Here is a 17,139-nt window from a genome sequence, read left to right on the forward strand (position 1 = left end):
TGATTCAGACGGTTGATTTGAAAATCTCTCCCAACTGGTATATGTATTTTGAATCTTTTGTTTACCATCTTTCTTGTCTTGGCATGCCAAGAGTGAAAATATACGAAGTAACCGTTTTTATTTTTATTTAATTTTTTTTTTGAATCCAAGCGAAACATTTCATTTCATAAGTGATAAAAATCACAATTTACATGGATGATAATTCTTATTTCTCTCCTCTGAAAACTTCATGAGAGTTACATACCTTTAAATGCAAAGTACCTCATGAAGAGAAAGAAATTGGACTAGACACCGACTCGATAAAAAAACCCTAAAGGTCGAGAATGAAAAGACCCTAAAGGTCGTGAATGAAAAGACCCTAAAGGTCGACAAAGTACAGCAATAATAATTGAAAATACAAATCAAGAAAATACTAAATTTCCACCCCAGTTGTTTTCGCTGGAAAACTGCCATTGTCGCCGGAAAACCGCCGTCATCACCGGAGAAAATCGCCTTGTTGCCGGATAACCGTCGCCGTTACCGTATAACCGCCGCGTCGCCGGAAAACCGCCGCAGTCGCCACACCACCACCACCATCACCACCACCCCCTTCCTTATAACACCTAATCATGATCGATTGTTGAAAAGCAAAATCGGTTGTATGAGATGAACCATGATCGATTGTTTGAATAGAAAAATTGGTTGTATGAGATGAACCGTGATCGATTCTTTGAATGGAAAAATCGGTTGTATGAGATAAACCATGATCGATTGTTGAATAGCAAAATCGGTTGTATGAGATGAACCAAGATCCAAATCTTTGGAGTTCAATCCAGTCTCTCTCTCACTAAATGTTAATTTGCGATAAATGGTTTGGGATTTAGAGATGAAACCGGTGGATTGAGAGAATAAGTCGACCGGATTCAACCCTCGTCTCTCTCTCTAGGGTTTGTTGAAATGGGAGAAATAGAGATAACTGCAACAGCCCTTCTCAGTGAAAGTTGATTTTCTCAAGAAGAGAATAAAACATTGAAGAAAGAGGGAGAGGAGAACCCTCGCCAGAACCGGCGAGGGTTCAATCTCAACGATGACCGGAAAAAAAGTAACGGAGAGGAAGAAAGTTAGAGAGAGAGAGGAAGAAAGTTACAGATTTAGAGTTATTTTTATTTAATTTAATCAAGACATTTCCCACTTTGACAATTGTGATGTTATTTCCAAAGAGACCCAATAGACATAACCACCACATATAGTTTAACCAAAAAAAAAAAGACATAACCACCACATAACACGTTTTGGGCTATTATAATCACTTCCCCTCATTGGTATAGGGAGATCAATGGGGAGGTTTCAAAGAAAACACTTGTTTATAATTTTATTTCTAGGTAACAGTGTATTGAGAGATGACCTCTAGGGATTAGAAAATAATATCATGACATTCTTAGGGCTAAGAAAATTTCTCACGACGAAAATCTTTGGATCAGGACAACTTTTTATTCTAATAGTATATTTAGAAATGAGACTGTATCTTGAATTGTGATGGAGTATAAAACATACGATAAAAGATGAAAAAGAAAATAAAAGGAGAACGAGAGAAGATAGAGAGAGATAGGCACACCGCACACAAATCATATGAAGTCTTTTAAAAGAAATTTATAATAATCTTTGGACTTGTTTGTAAAGATATCTCATATTTGTGTTCAGGAAAAGGACATAGCTCCTTATAGGGAGCCATCTCTCTACCCATAATGGATCTCCTCATACTAATTATTAGCTTCTTATTACAAGAGTCGGTGCCTCTCCCTCTACTTTCTCTCTCTCTCCTGTCTCTCTCTAGAAGTCATTTTTAATGACGTTTAAGACTCGCACTAATCTTTCCCTCCCCACTCCTCCTTCTCCCCCATTTATCATTTCTCTCTCTCTCTCTCTCTCTCTCTCTCTAGTTGTATAGCAGACACTGCTTAATTGAAAATTGAGAGTGAGGCTGGCTTAATCACCAATTAATGGGTCAAGAAAGTTTCACCGCTCTGAAAAGGAGCGGTGCAGCTGCCGGAACACTTCCAACCACCACTAGGACCACCGTCAACCGCACTTCTATCCTCCCTCGCGGCCGTCAGATTTCCAAAACTTTCAACAACATCAAAATCACAATTCTATGTGGTTTCGTCACTATTCTTGTTCTTCGTGGTACAATCGGTGTTGGTAACCTAGGTGGAAGTTCCGCCGAAGTTGAAAACCAAAACCTAATTGATGAAACTAATCGAATCATAGCTGAAATCAGATCTGATGGAGATCCTAACGATCCTTCTGAACCTGATTCAAATTCGACTATACCTTATACTCTTGGCCCTAAAATCTCTAATTGGAATGAAGAACGTAAGATCTGGCTTGATTCTCATCCTCAATTCCCTAATTTTGTTAATGGTAAAGCTCGTATCTTACTTGTTACTGGTTCTCCTCCTAGTCCATGTGATAATGCAATTGGAGATCATTATCTTTTGAAATCAATCAAGAACAAGATTGATTATTGTCGTCTTCATGGGATTGAAATTGTTTATAATATGGCTCATCTTGATAAAGAACTTGCTGGGTATTGGGCAAAACTACCATTAATTAGAAGATTAATGTTATCTCATCCTGAAGTTGAATGGATCTGGTGGATGGATAGTGATGCATTATTCACTGATATGGTATTTGAACTTCCTCTATCTAAATATGATGATTATAATATGGTTGTTCATGGTTACCCTGATTTAATGTTTAATCAACATTCATGGATTGCTTTAAATACTGGAAGTTTTTTGTTTAGAAATTGTCAATGGTCATTAGATTTACTTGATGCTTGGGCACCAATGGGTCCTAAAGGTCGAATTCGAGATGAAGCTGGTAAGATCTTGACTGCTAATTTAAAAGGAAGACCATCATTTGAAGCTGATGATCAATCTGCATTGATTTATTTATTGATTTCGAAAAAAGATCAATGGATGGATAAAGTATTTCTTGAAAATTCATTTTACTTACATGGGTATTGGGCTGGATTAGTAGATCGATACGAAGAGATGATCGAAAAGTATCATCCTGGTTTAGGTGATGAAAGATGGCCATTTGTTACTCATTTTGTTGGTTGTAAACCTTGTGGAAGTTATGGTGATTATCCTGTTGAAAAATGTTTGAGTAGTATGGAAAGAGCTTTCAATTTTGCAGATAATCAAGTGTTGAAGTTGTATGGGTTTAGGCACAAAGGGTTGTTGAGTCCTAAGATCAAAAGAATCAGGAATGAAACAAGTACTCCATTAGAGTTTGTTGATCAATTCGATATTCGACGACCTTTGTTAGGAGCAAACTCAAAGGACCTATAAATCAAGTAACCTGTTTTTTTTACATATCTCACATGTGTTTTGATGAAATGAAAGTCATGTAATCCTCAGCCAATTCAGGGTTTTCGACCTTGATCAAAGTTTAGAATTTTAATGGATTTCATTTCCTTATCTTTTTGTATTACGTTTTAGAAAATAGAATTTGAATTCTTTCAATTTGATATACAATTTTCATTAAGGAAGTTTCGTTTTGTATGTACAAACCTCTCACATGAGACATATGTGATCTGTGTTAGTTGTAGGTTGATTCTGCCACAACCCGTGATCAACTTGCAAAACATGAAACATGTGTTGTGTATTGTTCATAAGTGGACTCTCTCACAACCCTCTATCGAACTGCAAAATACGGAAGAGTTGTAAGTACAGACCGCTCCGCTGACCATGGTTCCTTCACTAGACAGATCTCGATTTGTTGGGTGGCTGTTTTTTTGGTTATTATAGTTTTGGCTTTTCGGTTACACATTCTGATATGATAAAATGGTCAGTCAATTCAATAGACCCAATACTACTTTTGAATTGTTTAATTAAACCATCTTTTTGTGAGGGATTTGCCTTTGTTTTCTGCAAGAGTAAGAGTAGTACAAGTCTTCATACTACTGATACACTTCAAGAATTTAGGGTTTTGCCAAGCAAGAATCATATTGAAAGTAAATCGAAAACTGTAACTGAAAATGCGACGATAATTTGCAGCAATGAATTCCTTTCATATTTGACGTACTCTTTTACTAACAACAAAAAATTGCACTACTTGTAAATTTTCAAATCTTCGTTACATTGATAAGAATGCAATAGACGTAGAAAATAGAATCTTCAACATTCGGTTCTGCTATATGAATTATGTCTTGTCAATCAACTAGTTCTCAGCACAGGAATTCCTCGACGAGCAGACAATGCTTCATTTATCTGAGAGACTTGGTCCAAGAGGCGACTAAGTTTCTGCAAGTTAGTAAAAACAATTTAGGTTAGTTAAATCAATTTGCATGTAACAGTGTATATAGTTAGAGGTGAAATTGACATGAACATATGATGTAAATGTGTTTTAGTTTGTAATTGTTTTTTCTTTTATCTAATGTATTGGCATTCACTCAAAAAAATGTGTATTCGTTCATTGAAATTACTAAGCTTCATAATTATGCACGATTCAAGGTCCGTTAAACTCACATTAATAAGGTCCACGTTGGTTATAAAGTAGTAGCTCGGACAAGTTCGTTGAAAGCCAAAATTGATATTCGGGTTCACCTAAAGCTTAATGACCCAAGGTCTACAAGAGAACAAGTTGAAAACATCTTAATTACCTTTCGTATATGCAGATCTATAAACCTCCCGAAGGTTGTGGCGGGTTCACTAATCTTTGATAAGGAACAAAAGTCTCCAACTGAAATGCCTTAGAAACTCTAGATTTCAAGCCAGGTGAGTATGAGATTAATATGAACAGGCTCTGTTCCTAATACCCCACACAGTTAAGGGTCAGATGATCTCTCAGCTAATCAGCGAATGAAAGCGCGTAAAACTTGAGTTGAACTCGTTCGTTGGCTGTGTGTGGGACTTGAATGTGACTACTCAGAATAGTGATTGCGTAGTGTAATTCTTAGTAATTGCAACATCTTACTATATAATTTGATTTTGTAGGGAATATGATTGGTAGAAATTGATTTTGTCGGTAAATGATTTGATTGACAATTTGAAGGGATAGGAAAACGCAAACCCACCCAGCTTCTACGTTTGATATTCCATCTCTCACGGGGAATCTTGTACCGCTAGGAATGCTACTTCAAATACATTCTCGCGTACCAAATACCATTACTAAATGCAGTTCTTAGTAATCGTATTCAATACCCATGCACTAAACATTGTCTAGCAACCCTCACATAAACCCAATTTAAACCCTAAAAATAACCTACAAGTGTACCAGTGCAAATATCAGATGCCAATTTTTGGAAAGTTCAGACCACCAATAAGGTCTTATGTATTTAGGCATTTTAACAAACAGTTGATATGCAACATTAAATAAGTAATTGATAAACGTAAAAAGCAAAATATACCTCATCTGTTTGTTCAAGGAGAAAAATCAAACGTTCCTTCTTCTTCTGCTGAGATACTAGGAAGTGGCGCCGCCGCCGGCGATGCCACCTCAAGCACAAAAACGATACGAAAATGACCACTGTGATGCCAGTTGAATTGGGAGCAAATGACTTAACAGATCCGCCTCTACTGGCAGAAGCAAAATAAGAACGAAACCATGAACCAATTTGTATAAATTTTGACCATAAAAACTCAAACCCTGAATTCAATTTCTTCTTCCATACTTCCCCTACAACTCTGATTTGTGAATCAAACAGAGAAAATGAGTCTAATGGATCAGACGGTAACAATAACGATGATGGGTCTTCTTGGTGATCGACTATATCTGATACTGATGATTGTTGTTGTTGTTGTTGATGTTGTGGGTGATGAAAATCTAAGGGAATATGAAGGTTTTCATGGTTACTAGGAGGAAAGATATAACAATCATCATCTTCGTCTAAAAGATAATTTCTCTCTCTTGTCACCACCATCTCACATTGTACATTATGGGGTTGGGTAATTTGATCGTGGGTTTGAATTGGGTTGGAACAAGAAGAGAGAATTTTCTCCCAGTCGTTGAAATTTCTGGTGATGGAGATGTCGTTTGATTGGTCATTGTCGGAATCCGCCATGATTTCATGCTTTGTTTTTCAGTTGGTCATAGTTGATCAAGAGGTTAATGACACGTCTGCTATGTTCTCATCGGACAAAATGGCGAGCGCATCATGCGCACGATAGCAACTTCTCTCCCTCTTTCACAGGAAGTATAAACTCTTTTTTTTTTTTGTTGAAGTATCCACTTTTTTCTTATTGACTTTAATCACTACTCCTAGTCGACCTTTGGGGGAAGAAAAATTATTATAAAGTACTAGGGATAACTCGTGCATCCGGCAAAGATGTAATGATCAGATAATTTTTAAGAACATTTGTCCTTAACAAATAAAGAAATTGCTCATCAAAAATATTTGTCTTAGAAGCACGAGTTGTACCTAATGTAATTGTAAAATGCATTTTTAGCTTAACGATTTATCACACAGATAATCATATTTAAATAGAAAAATAAATTTGCAAGTCTAAGATTTCCTTGACAGAGAAGTGTTTCATGCCCTTTTGAAGTTTGTTGCCAAAATTAGTTTGAAATTTGAAATCCACGGTTCTTAATCAAATACGAAGGCGGAGTGCTTGTTTTGAGATCGGGTGCTTTTAATTTAATAACTTTCTAAAAAGTGGGGGCACCACCGCACCACTAACTCGATTGGGGTGCCAATTTTTCTGGATCCTGAAGCCCATAATAGGTCCAGTAAATGACTCTTACCAAGTCGACCAAGAACGAGGGTATATCTGAATTGGTTCTGCTCTTCCATGTTTTTTAGCCACTTTAAAATTTGAATTTCAAATAAGCCGTCACTTTTAAAAATTATTACGATTTTTTTCTTAAAACATATTTTTTGATTATTTTTCTTGCTTACAAGTTTTTGTAGTTTAATATCTCAGTCATATTTTTCTTTTACTTTTTGAAAAATGACTACATTATTTATACTTTTAATAAATGAATTTAAACTTTTGGAGAAAGACACTTAAAGTCCAACTAAACTATATTATTTCTTTCGTTGAGAGCCGAATTTGAGATCTCCAAAGTTTTTGAGTACATGTACCGCCAATTGAGCGATCAATTGTTGGCTAATATCTCACTTATTGAATCTTTTACGTTAAAGAAAAGGGAGAATTACTGAAACCCCCCAACTCTGATAATGCCTTTTCTGAAACCCCCCATTTTAATTAGTAATTACTGAAACCCCCCAACTTCGTTAAATTTAACTTTGATATTTTCAATATTACTTTCTTGCCCTCTTACGTTTTACCCCCACTTCTGATAATGCGTTTACTGAAATCCCCCACTTTTATTAGTAATTACTGAAACCCCCCACTTTTATGCATGTTTTTCTACGTCACCCCCTAAGCCTGATTGGTAATTGAGTTTACTCCCCGATTGACTGAAAATTGCCATAACTACCTTGGCCTAACAAGGATCGCCTATGGACCTATATTTCTTCATGTATGACCAAAATACCCCAAATAGTTTCAGACACCGTATCCATATTAACGAAAATAAAGATAACAACTTCTTATAGGAACTTGGTCTGAATCGTGACCTTGGATGATGAAGATGGTGATGGTGAGAACACGAAAGAAAAGAGAAAGAAACGATAAGTGTAAAAAGTTGTCGTTGTCAAGCACCAGATACTATATGGCTATTTAGTTTGGTGGGAATTTGTATCTTCAATTAGTCTCAATTGGGTGGAAATCAATCTTACTAATGGTAGACCGTTAGCATTGCAGTGACATCATTTTCGATGGCCTCAAGGGGTTTTACCAATAACAAAACCATGTACTTGTTGATCTTAGAACCGACTCAACTTGGTGGCAGAAGCTAGAACAATGTCTGTAATTGCGGCTTAATTATGTCGTCATAGAGATCCAATGAATAAAGACATCCTTTAGTCTTCACAAAGATTGAAATAAAAGTTCATAGTTTTACTCACTAAGTAAAACAAGTTACATAATAAAAGAATGTCAGAATTAAAACATGAAGTAACATTTCGGATTATTCCAATTAGAAAAGCGTCTGTTTCCATCGGATTCCTCTCTGCAACTCTTCGATAAGTTCGATGAAGTATCAGCTCCATTAAACACTTTCAATTACAGGAAAATTCAAGTCATTTCAGTGATTGGGTAGAAATTGGAGACAGCTAGTAAACAGGAAACATAAGTGGTTTATGTTATACCCAGAGAAACAACTAATTTACCAACCATACTTCTTCAAAACATCCCTTGTTCTTTCCGGAGATGAGTAAAAACTATAATAACACAAGCAATAATCCACGGAGGAAAACTGCTACCAAAGACGTTCAATTTCATGATCCAATCCGGACGTTCTTGCATAACTAATGTACTAGAAAAGTTATTACTGCTACACCAAATAAGATCTTTGTTATAGGTTTTACCATCGAGTCCTGCAACCATATAAATCATAAATCAGATAGTAGTACTAGTAGATTAATAGAAGATGAAAAGAATGAGCTTTAAAAATGATGAGAAGAAAAATCAAACTTGTATAACCTTCAAAGAAAGATTCATATGAGAAGACAATTTCAGTCATACTAGACTCATCTATTTCCAAATGTATAGAATTATATGTCATCATCAATATCAGAATTGTTGAAACTTTGCACGCAACCTTCAATTTACAGTAATTTATTTTTCAGATTCCTCGTCCCTTTTCATATACTTATTCATACATATACATTTTTCTTGTTCAGAGAAACCCACCACCAAAACCCTATCACATATATATGAAACCATTATGATTAATTGCTCATGCACAACCATGTTGTTCAGAGAATCCCACCACCAAGTAGAACTTCATAAATGTACATACGGATATCCCAACCGAAGTATTACAGTATAAAGGAATTAATCTATATATTTGTAGATAATTTAAGAACAATCTATAAGTAATTGGTTATTCTCATATGAATACTCTATAGGGAGAATTTAAGAACAATCTATAAGTAATTTGTTATTCTCATATGAATACTCTATAGGGAGAATTACTACTAATGGAGGAAAACGAGTTACTAATGGAGGAAAATCAGTTACTTCAAAAGCTTCCTAAGACCACATATAAAGTTATTGACTAGGTTAACATGAGATGATTATTAGTTTATTATTACTACTAATAATACAGAAATTACCACTAAAGGAGGAAAATCATGTGTATCAAAAGCTCGAAACCCTAAAGGAGGAAAACGAGTTCACTTCTTAATAATACTGAAATTACTACTAATGGAGGAAAATGAGTTACTACAGCTCGAAATTAAACTAAGGAACTATCCCAAGTCAAAACCCTAAAAGATTGAAAACCCAAAACTCAAAACCCTAGTTGTATTCGAACAGAGAGAGAGAGAGAGAGAGAGAGAGCGTGAATACCTGGTGTGATTACTGAAACGTGACTTTTCTTGCCCTCTTCGTCTGGTTTCAACAATGTAGATGGTTTCATGGAGGTGAGAGTGCGTCGGTTGAGTACGGAGGAGGAGAGTTGCGATTTCACGTGAGGCAGTGAGGGAGAAGACAATTCGGTGATATATGCGAAAAACTACAAAAAACATGGCCATTAGGGACAGCAAAAAACCGTCCCAAAAGTGTAAAATCCGTCCCTAATAGATTAATGGGGACGGTTTTTGTCCGTCCCAGAAAGTGGCGTCCCAAATGGTATTTGGGACAGTTATACCGACAGATTCCTTTTGTCCCAGATAATGTACTCGGGACGACTTTAAGTTGTCCCTATAACATACAGTTATTAGGGACAGTTATTAGCTGCCCCTAAAAATTCCGCAGAATTTCATATTGCATATATTGGGGACAATTAGTGTCTGTCCTTAAAGTTTAAGGGGAACTTCTCTCCCTCCTATTTCAGACAGGTAATAGCCGTCCTATGAATTTGGCATGAATTTTCTCTAGCTTGCATTTAGGAAAGTAAGAGTTATCCCAAAGAATATTGCACAAATTTCCTTTCCATTTTTAATTGAAATTGTCTCTAATCCAATAAATTAGATGCTTCCACTTAAAATGAGTTCCAACATTGATAATCAAAATATTCTGGTTATACCGAACGACAATGTATTTCATATCTAGCTATTGTCAATCAAAACATTTACTAACATACTTAAGATATGGATGCTACTATATGCAACTTCAGTTTTGCTAAGGACAACTATTAGACAAAAATAACTAAATAAAACTAACTAAAATTGTGTCCTAAATTGCTAACCAACACCAACACCAAAAATCAAGTATAACCAAATCTCGCCTCCATTCTATACACAACTTTAAAAAAATTATTACACAAAATAACTAAATAAAATTAATTGAATTTTGTCTTAAATAGCTAAATCCAACACTAAAAGAAAAAAAAAATCAAATGTAATCAAATTTTTTCTCAAAATTCAAATTTCTATTACCATAATTAATTATTCATAAATAAATTTTATTCAAGCATTAAACTAAAAAATTAACCAAATATTAACAAATAAAAAAATATATTATATTCCAATCAGAGCATTCCATGCTGTAATTTGAGGTAAAATCCAAAGAAAAAAAAATCAAATATAACCGAATTTTTCTCAAAAAATCTTGGGTTCAAATTTCTATTATCATAATTAATTGTTCATAAATAAAATTTATTCGAACATTAAACTAAAAAGTTAACCAAATATAAACAAATAACTAAAAAATATTATATTCCAATCAGAGCATTTCATGTTGTAAAAATCATACTACATAAAATCACTATGTAAATTTTTAAGCTTAGTTTAAACCTTAATAATGTATATTTCATAAAATCATATTACATAAAATCATACTACATAAAAATAATATATATTTTTTTAAAACCTATAACACGTTTAAGTATTTTTTAAAAAATATTAGATAACACTAATACAACCAATTTTATTTTTGTTTAATAAGTTAATAAAAGAAAAAATGGTGTCTAGTAAATAATTTTGGGAAGTTAAAACATAGTTGTATTTAGCAATCTAAGATTCAAGAAATTATTTGCTAGATAAAACCAATAAATCGATCTTTGGTGTTGTTTAGCAATTTAATAAAAAATAAATGGTTGTGTCTAGCAAATAGCTTTATGAAGCAATTATGGAGCTTCGTTTAGCATTTGTCTAAGATATTATCAAAAGAAAATATTACAGATGTTATTAAACATGCTATTCACTTGAATCTCCATCACAAAAATCATGGCAAGCAACAAAAATGTCGTTCCAAATCTTCTATAACTTTGATATTGTAGTTGTGAATGCCTTCAATAACTGATAATCATCAATTCCTGCAGGTAACACATAACTAAGATGAAACATCCACAATAAAGATAATCTCACAATTTTTCATTAACAAGATAAACATTTCTCACACAAAAGATAAGGGAACTAAAATTGAAAAAAAAAACTCCCCAACACTGAAAGATAAATTAGTAATATAAAAAAGCTTTAAATACGGGAAAGTCCATCAAGTACTATCACCACTGACTTCTATCATAACTCAGAAAACTTATAACCTATCGACAAAATTTTCATGTCAGAACACAATCAATCACCGCAGTAGAAGCAACCCATGAGCTGCTGCGACGCTGCAGCAGAAGCAGAGGACTCGTTAATATGACCTTAGTGCAAATTTACAAGCAAATGGAAATGAACGAGTCTGCCAATGTCCAATAGGTAAACAGTTGGTGGGTCAATTTTACAACATTAAGCAAACCTTTTCTTTCACTACAAAACTAGCAAGATACTAATTAGAATACCAGACCTTGAGAGAAAAAGTAATATGAAACTAGAAACCGTAAATGCTTTGAAAACACCATACTAAAGAAGCCAGATGTATTATTCAAGTTGGTTAATTAAGATTCCCATATCAATGACATTAAAAAAGAGAGAAGGGTTTATCCTCTCCTCTTTTGCATTGCAGCGAACTCCTCTAACAAGCAAGTCTTGAACTAGTTTAATCAATGTCATCAATCATAGAGATATCAATAATTTAATTTCCCTTTTAAGGACAAGAACAAGTAGAGATTACCCTAAAATAAACGCCCAGTAATATATATAGACTAGAATATCAGTCAAAATAATTAGAATTCATGAAATCAAACATAAAACCTAAAAAATAGCAGGAGATTATTACGGAGTTCACTCAATTTGCTTAATCCCACAACTACAAGTCAAACCAAATAATGAGAAATTGAAAAAAAGGATAAAAGTAAATATTACCAGGAATCATTTCTTTCTTTGTTTGTATAGATCATACTTCCCTCTTTCTAAGTTGATTACCTTGAGAACAAATCCCTATTTTAGGTTTCTGAAGAGAGTTTCTTCTACAAAAAATATGTATATATGCATCAGTTAGAACTTTCTAAGTAATCATAAATGAGATACCAGAAAATGAAAGTGGACCCTAATGTCCGAATGGAGAAGGCAAAAATAATATAAGAAAAAGTCATGCTTGTAAAATACTGAAACGGGTGACAGACAATATATAATATAGCGATAATGGAATATATGATCACAAACAAGAACTCTGAAAGATATTACGTTGTAATTGAATATATGAAGGTTTATTTGAGAAATTAAGATAAATCAGTTATATTCTTGTCCCTTTAAACATACACTACCAACATTGGACCTGTTTGAAAAATTAATAGATAGGCTATTCAGTAAAACCAAGTTAAGGCCTAAGCACAAGGTACCGTAAAGTATGTAAAATATAGCATCAAAACCTCCACTGTTCAGTGTTACTGCAAATTACCAAGTAAGTAAAAATAAACACGCTGCGAAGAAGAAAATCTTGTAGGAACCCTAAAGTAGAAAGATCTTAACCAAGCCATTGGTCAGGACTCTGGACTTAGCTAGGATTGAGTTGAAGCAACAACGTAGTTGTGTATGGTTTCATCTTTCTTCGGGAAGTTTATCAATGGTTTTCCCTATGCTCGAACAACTCCCAAAAGATCAGCTATTGCAACTCCTGCAGTTCCTTGTGGTTTATAATTGACAGACAATCAGATAGGTATTAAAAAACAAGTAAATAACTTTATACTAAAAGAGTAGACTTCAAATCACTCGTGTGTTTGTTCAGTTCTGGACCCCTTAAATCACTCATTTAAAAACAGGGATAACAAGTAGCTGCAACTACAACCCTTGGGTTGCTGCGACAATCAAACTGAATAAGAGGAACAAAAACAACAAACCTTGTGTGGTTCTGCTGCAAAATCCTGGTCCTGGAACAATCAAACTGAATAAAATCGATTTAAAGTCGAATTAGGAATTTATGTCATAATTAAGCACTTAGTTGCTTAACTTGAAGAAGAACAAGAAGAAGAAGATGAATATGAAGAACAACAACAACCTGGTCGTGGTTTTGAAAAAAACATTGGTACCTTGGAACAATCTGAGTGTGTTAAACAATGAACCGAAACGATTTTCTGCAAAACCGAACTAGGGTGCAAACCGTGGTTTTGCACTTAGTTACTCAAATTCTTGATCGATTTATTTGAAAGAAGAAGAAGGAGAAGATGATGAAGAATAAAAACATACCTGGTGGTGCAAACCGCACTATGACCCCACCAGAAAACCCTAGAAGTAGAAGATAAACAAAGACCCACGCTCAGGAGATAGATTGAGGAAGAGATGAACAGGAGGAAGACAACAAACCCTAACCCTAACGAGTAGAAGAAAAAGCCATGTTCTCTGTCGTGCTAGAGGGAAGGGGGAAACTGGAAAGAGAGGAGAAAAAAAGGAAAATAAAAAGAGGGAATTTTTTTCTTTTTCAAAATAAAAAGAGGGAAGTTGCGTATTTTTTGCGCCAGTTTATTTGGCCGAAATTTTGCGCCCTTTTTCAATTGTCCCAGATAAAATTTTGTTAGGGACAAATAGTAAAAAATTGTCCCTATCATATATATATTAGGGACAGACGTAAAAATGTGTGTCCCTATTGACCGTTTTTTTTGTAGTGATGCACCCCCCCCTTTTTAGTATCCGGCGCCCCATTTCCATGTACTTTTTTGGTCCGGTTTTAGGAAATGGTGTTTTAGTCATTTCACTCTCTCTAACGGCACAATACCGTCAAATCTAACGGAGTTGGGGGGTTTCAGTAATTACTAATTAAAGTGGGGGGTTTCAGTAAAGGCATTATCAGAGTTGGGGGGTTTCAGTAATTCTCCCTAAAGAAAATTCACATTATTCGTTTACTATAAGCATTCTCTTATTTTTCAAGTGGGTAAAATAGGTAGAATATAATGTTCCTTAAACATCATATGTAATATAGTAAGAACTATTTGTAGTGCATGACACTCTTATCCAAGGGCGGACGGACAAGTTGCAGCCAGGAACAGTTCTGGTATATTTCTAAAGGATGATGAGTTTTAGGTCCAAATTACAGGATCAATGGACTTAAAGCCCAAAGATAATATTAAATAGAAAATAAATTCACTAGGAGTAATTTACCTGTGTAACCTCTCTTTTTTCTACTACTATCTAAATAAAATTACATAGATTAGAATATACAAATGTCTTTTTAGTTTCATGAAAATATTTCCAGAATAAGAAGTTTCCATTCCTACAAAAAATGTCTTTTCCTTTTAAATGAATGTTTCCATAATCTTTTGACCCAAAGAAAATCTATTATAACTTTCTCTTCTTCGGTTCACCGAGAGAAAACCTAGAGAAATCGTAGAGAAAAATCATCCATGCTTTTTAGTCTTCATCCGGAGAAACCTAGAAGAACATGATGCTCAATGGATTAAATTTCTTCTTTTACCATATCCTCTTTTTTTTCAGCGATAGGTTGTTGTACCGTTGATGGTTTTGTTGTTCTTATTCTTAAAGTTAGGATATCAATCTTTTTCAAAAAAAATTCTTCAGATATTATCCCACTGTTTCTCTCTCTACAATCTTGTTTTATTCAGAAAATATACATGAAAAGTAATTAAATATTTTGCAAACATTTTGTATATTCTCATAGCATTTTCTTTATTTTTAGAACATATTTACGTTTTAAAATTTTCTGACTTGCCCAGAAAATCATTTACGTTTTGTAATTTTTAATGAACGACTTTGTTTATGCAGTCGGCAACGGACTGAAATTTGTTGTAGCACTTCTTTGATTTTTCATAAATTGTGGAAATTTTACCATTTTCTAAACTCTTGACAAAACATAACATATTTTACAAACATAACAACGATACTCTCAAAATGACTTTATCGATAGTAAAACTATACAGATACTCTGCAAAGTTTTACGTTTCGATTTTTTTACCTATTTATTTTATCGTTCCATGAATTACAAATAATTGTTTGAAAATTAATGTATTTTACAAATTTACAGACGAGATTGTATAAGATTGTGGTTGTATGTGACTTTCCACTGATAGAGTAATGACTGATAACGTCTCGGAAGGCTTGGACCCCACCCTCAAACTCTTGACCGAAGTGGGTGAAAATTGGACTCCATACTTCTGGCTTAGTTATTTTATTCTCAAGATGTAAAAGCATTACGTATAATAAGAATAAAGAAACAGTGAAATGAAATGAGAAAAAAAATAAAGAAACCTTTGGTTTACCAATGATTAAAAAGTATTTATGAAGGGTAAAAATGGGAAAAAAATAAATGACTTGATGCATGGGGCCCACCAAATAGTAAATTTTTGAGTTAGGTTATTTTCCTAATGGCCCCCTACTTTGTGACCAGCTTCCCGCCTGGCCCCCTACTTTACGAGAAATACCCATATGTCCCCCTTCCGTTATAACACCGTTACTCTCTCTCTTACATTTTTTTCTCTCTCCTCCAACATGTTTTCTCTCTCCTCCAACATGTTTTCTCTTTCCTCCAACATGTTTTCTCTCTCTGCCACCTCGTTAAAACTAGCCAACTCATCATCTTCTCCGGGAAGGTCGCCGGGCGACCAATTTTCCGGCCGACGACCTTCAAACCTAAAAAAAAAAAAAAATTATTTCATCTCTCCTCTCTTTCTCTCAAAAAAAAAAATCCACCTCCTCTCTCTAAAGTCCGACGAAGGGGGTTACCCTTCGCCGGAGGTCGGGAGACCTTCCAGATCTGCTCGAGCAGATCAAGGTCTGCTCGGGCAGACCTTTAAGGTCTCCCGACCTTCGACGAAAGGTAACCCCCTTCGCCGAAGTTTAGAGAGAGAGAAAGAGGAGGTGAAATTTTTTTTTGATAGAGAGAGAGAGAAAGGAGAGATGAAAAAAAAAATAGGTTTGAAGGTCGCCGTCGGAAAATTGGTCGGCCGGCGACCTTCCCGGAGAAGATGATGAGTTGGCTGGTTCTAACGAGGTGGCAGAGAGAGAAAACATGTTGGAGGAGAGAGAAAAAAATGGAAGAGAGAGAGAGTAACGGTGTTATAACGGAAGGGGGCCATATGGGTATTTCTCGTAAAGTAGGGGGCCAGGCGGGAAGCTGGTCACAAAGTAGGGGGCCATTAGGGAAATAACCCTTATTCATTTTATGTTTATTTTGGTTCTATATTACTTTAGGTGGCCAATACGTGGACAACTATTTTTTTTATATGGACAATTATTTTCGGGTCCAGTGCGAGTCAATTATGCTTGACTTAGTTGACTTTGATGTAATAAGGAGACAACTCCATAAAGTCGTAAATACTAACAGTTACTAACTTGTGGAACATTAACAAAATAATAGTTCAAAATTGAAAATCTAAGTTGTCTTCTTCTTCATCATCTTCTTCTTTTTCCTTCTTCTTAGTCTTATTCTTATTTTTTATCGCTACTGAAAGTAAACTATAGTTTCTACCACTTTCTTTTGTTTTTTTATCAAACCTTAGATGAATGACGAAGATAAAATTCATCAATCTCCAATTTCCTTGTTTATTTAGTAAACTATAGTTTCTGCCACTTCTCTTTTTTTTAGTGAACTATAGTTTCTACTACTTCCCTTTGTTTTTTATCAAACCCTAGATAGGTTTTAATCAAACCCTACATTGATGAGGTAAAATTCTAACTTTTTTAATTTTATTTTGTATTTTTTTGGGTAGTTTGAAAGAACACAAAACGATTTCAAGGCAAAAATTCGAAGCGAAGAAGAAATTTCTAGAATTTCGTGGGAAATCCACGAAAATATGCTAGATTTT

At 34.6% G+C, this 17,139-nt stretch overlaps 2 protein-coding genes and 1 long non-coding RNA gene across 3 annotated transcripts; 1 reads left to right on the top strand and 2 right to left on the bottom strand.

Annotated features, from left to right (window-relative positions):
- The first annotated feature begins 1,634 nt into the window (after window positions 1–1,634).
- LOC147543124 (putative xyloglucan 6-xylosyltransferase 5) lies at window positions 1,635–3,464 on the top strand. The gene has a single exon (XM_086637401.1). The coding sequence runs from the start codon at window positions 1,980–1,982 to the stop codon at window positions 3,333–3,335; it is 1,356 nt and encodes a 451-aa protein (XP_086493527.1). The 5' UTR covers window positions 1,635–1,979; the 3' UTR covers window positions 3,336–3,464.
- Window positions 3,465–4,036: 572 nt separating this feature from the next.
- LOC147543125 (uncharacterized) lies at window positions 4,037–6,246 on the bottom strand. The gene is made up of 2 exons (XM_086634682.1): window positions 5,396–6,246; window positions 4,037–4,289 (listed from the first exon to the last, which is right to left on the bottom strand). The coding sequence occupies exons 1-2, from the start codon at window positions 6,047–6,049 to the stop codon at window positions 4,203–4,205; spliced, it is 741 nt and encodes a 246-aa protein (XP_086490808.1). The 5' UTR covers window positions 6,050–6,246; the 3' UTR covers window positions 4,037–4,202.
- Window positions 6,247–7,929: 1,683 nt separating this feature from the next.
- LOC147543126 (uncharacterized) lies at window positions 7,930–14,199 on the bottom strand. Its single transcript, XR_015223856.1, has 3 exons — window positions 13,995–14,199; window positions 9,408–9,573; window positions 7,930–8,431 (listed from the first exon to the last, which is right to left on the bottom strand). It is a non-coding gene; the product is annotated as an uncharacterized LOC147543126 (long non-coding RNA).
- Window positions 14,200–17,139: the final 2,940 nt, after the last annotated feature.

This window comes from Eschscholzia californica, unplaced genomic scaffold (genome assembly GCF_041429995.1).
Source record: "Eschscholzia californica isolate CP2 unplaced genomic scaffold, dmEscCali1.0.p SCAF_4, whole genome shotgun sequence".
Taxonomy (NCBI): Eukaryota; Viridiplantae; Streptophyta; class Magnoliopsida; order Ranunculales; family Papaveraceae; genus Eschscholzia; species Eschscholzia californica.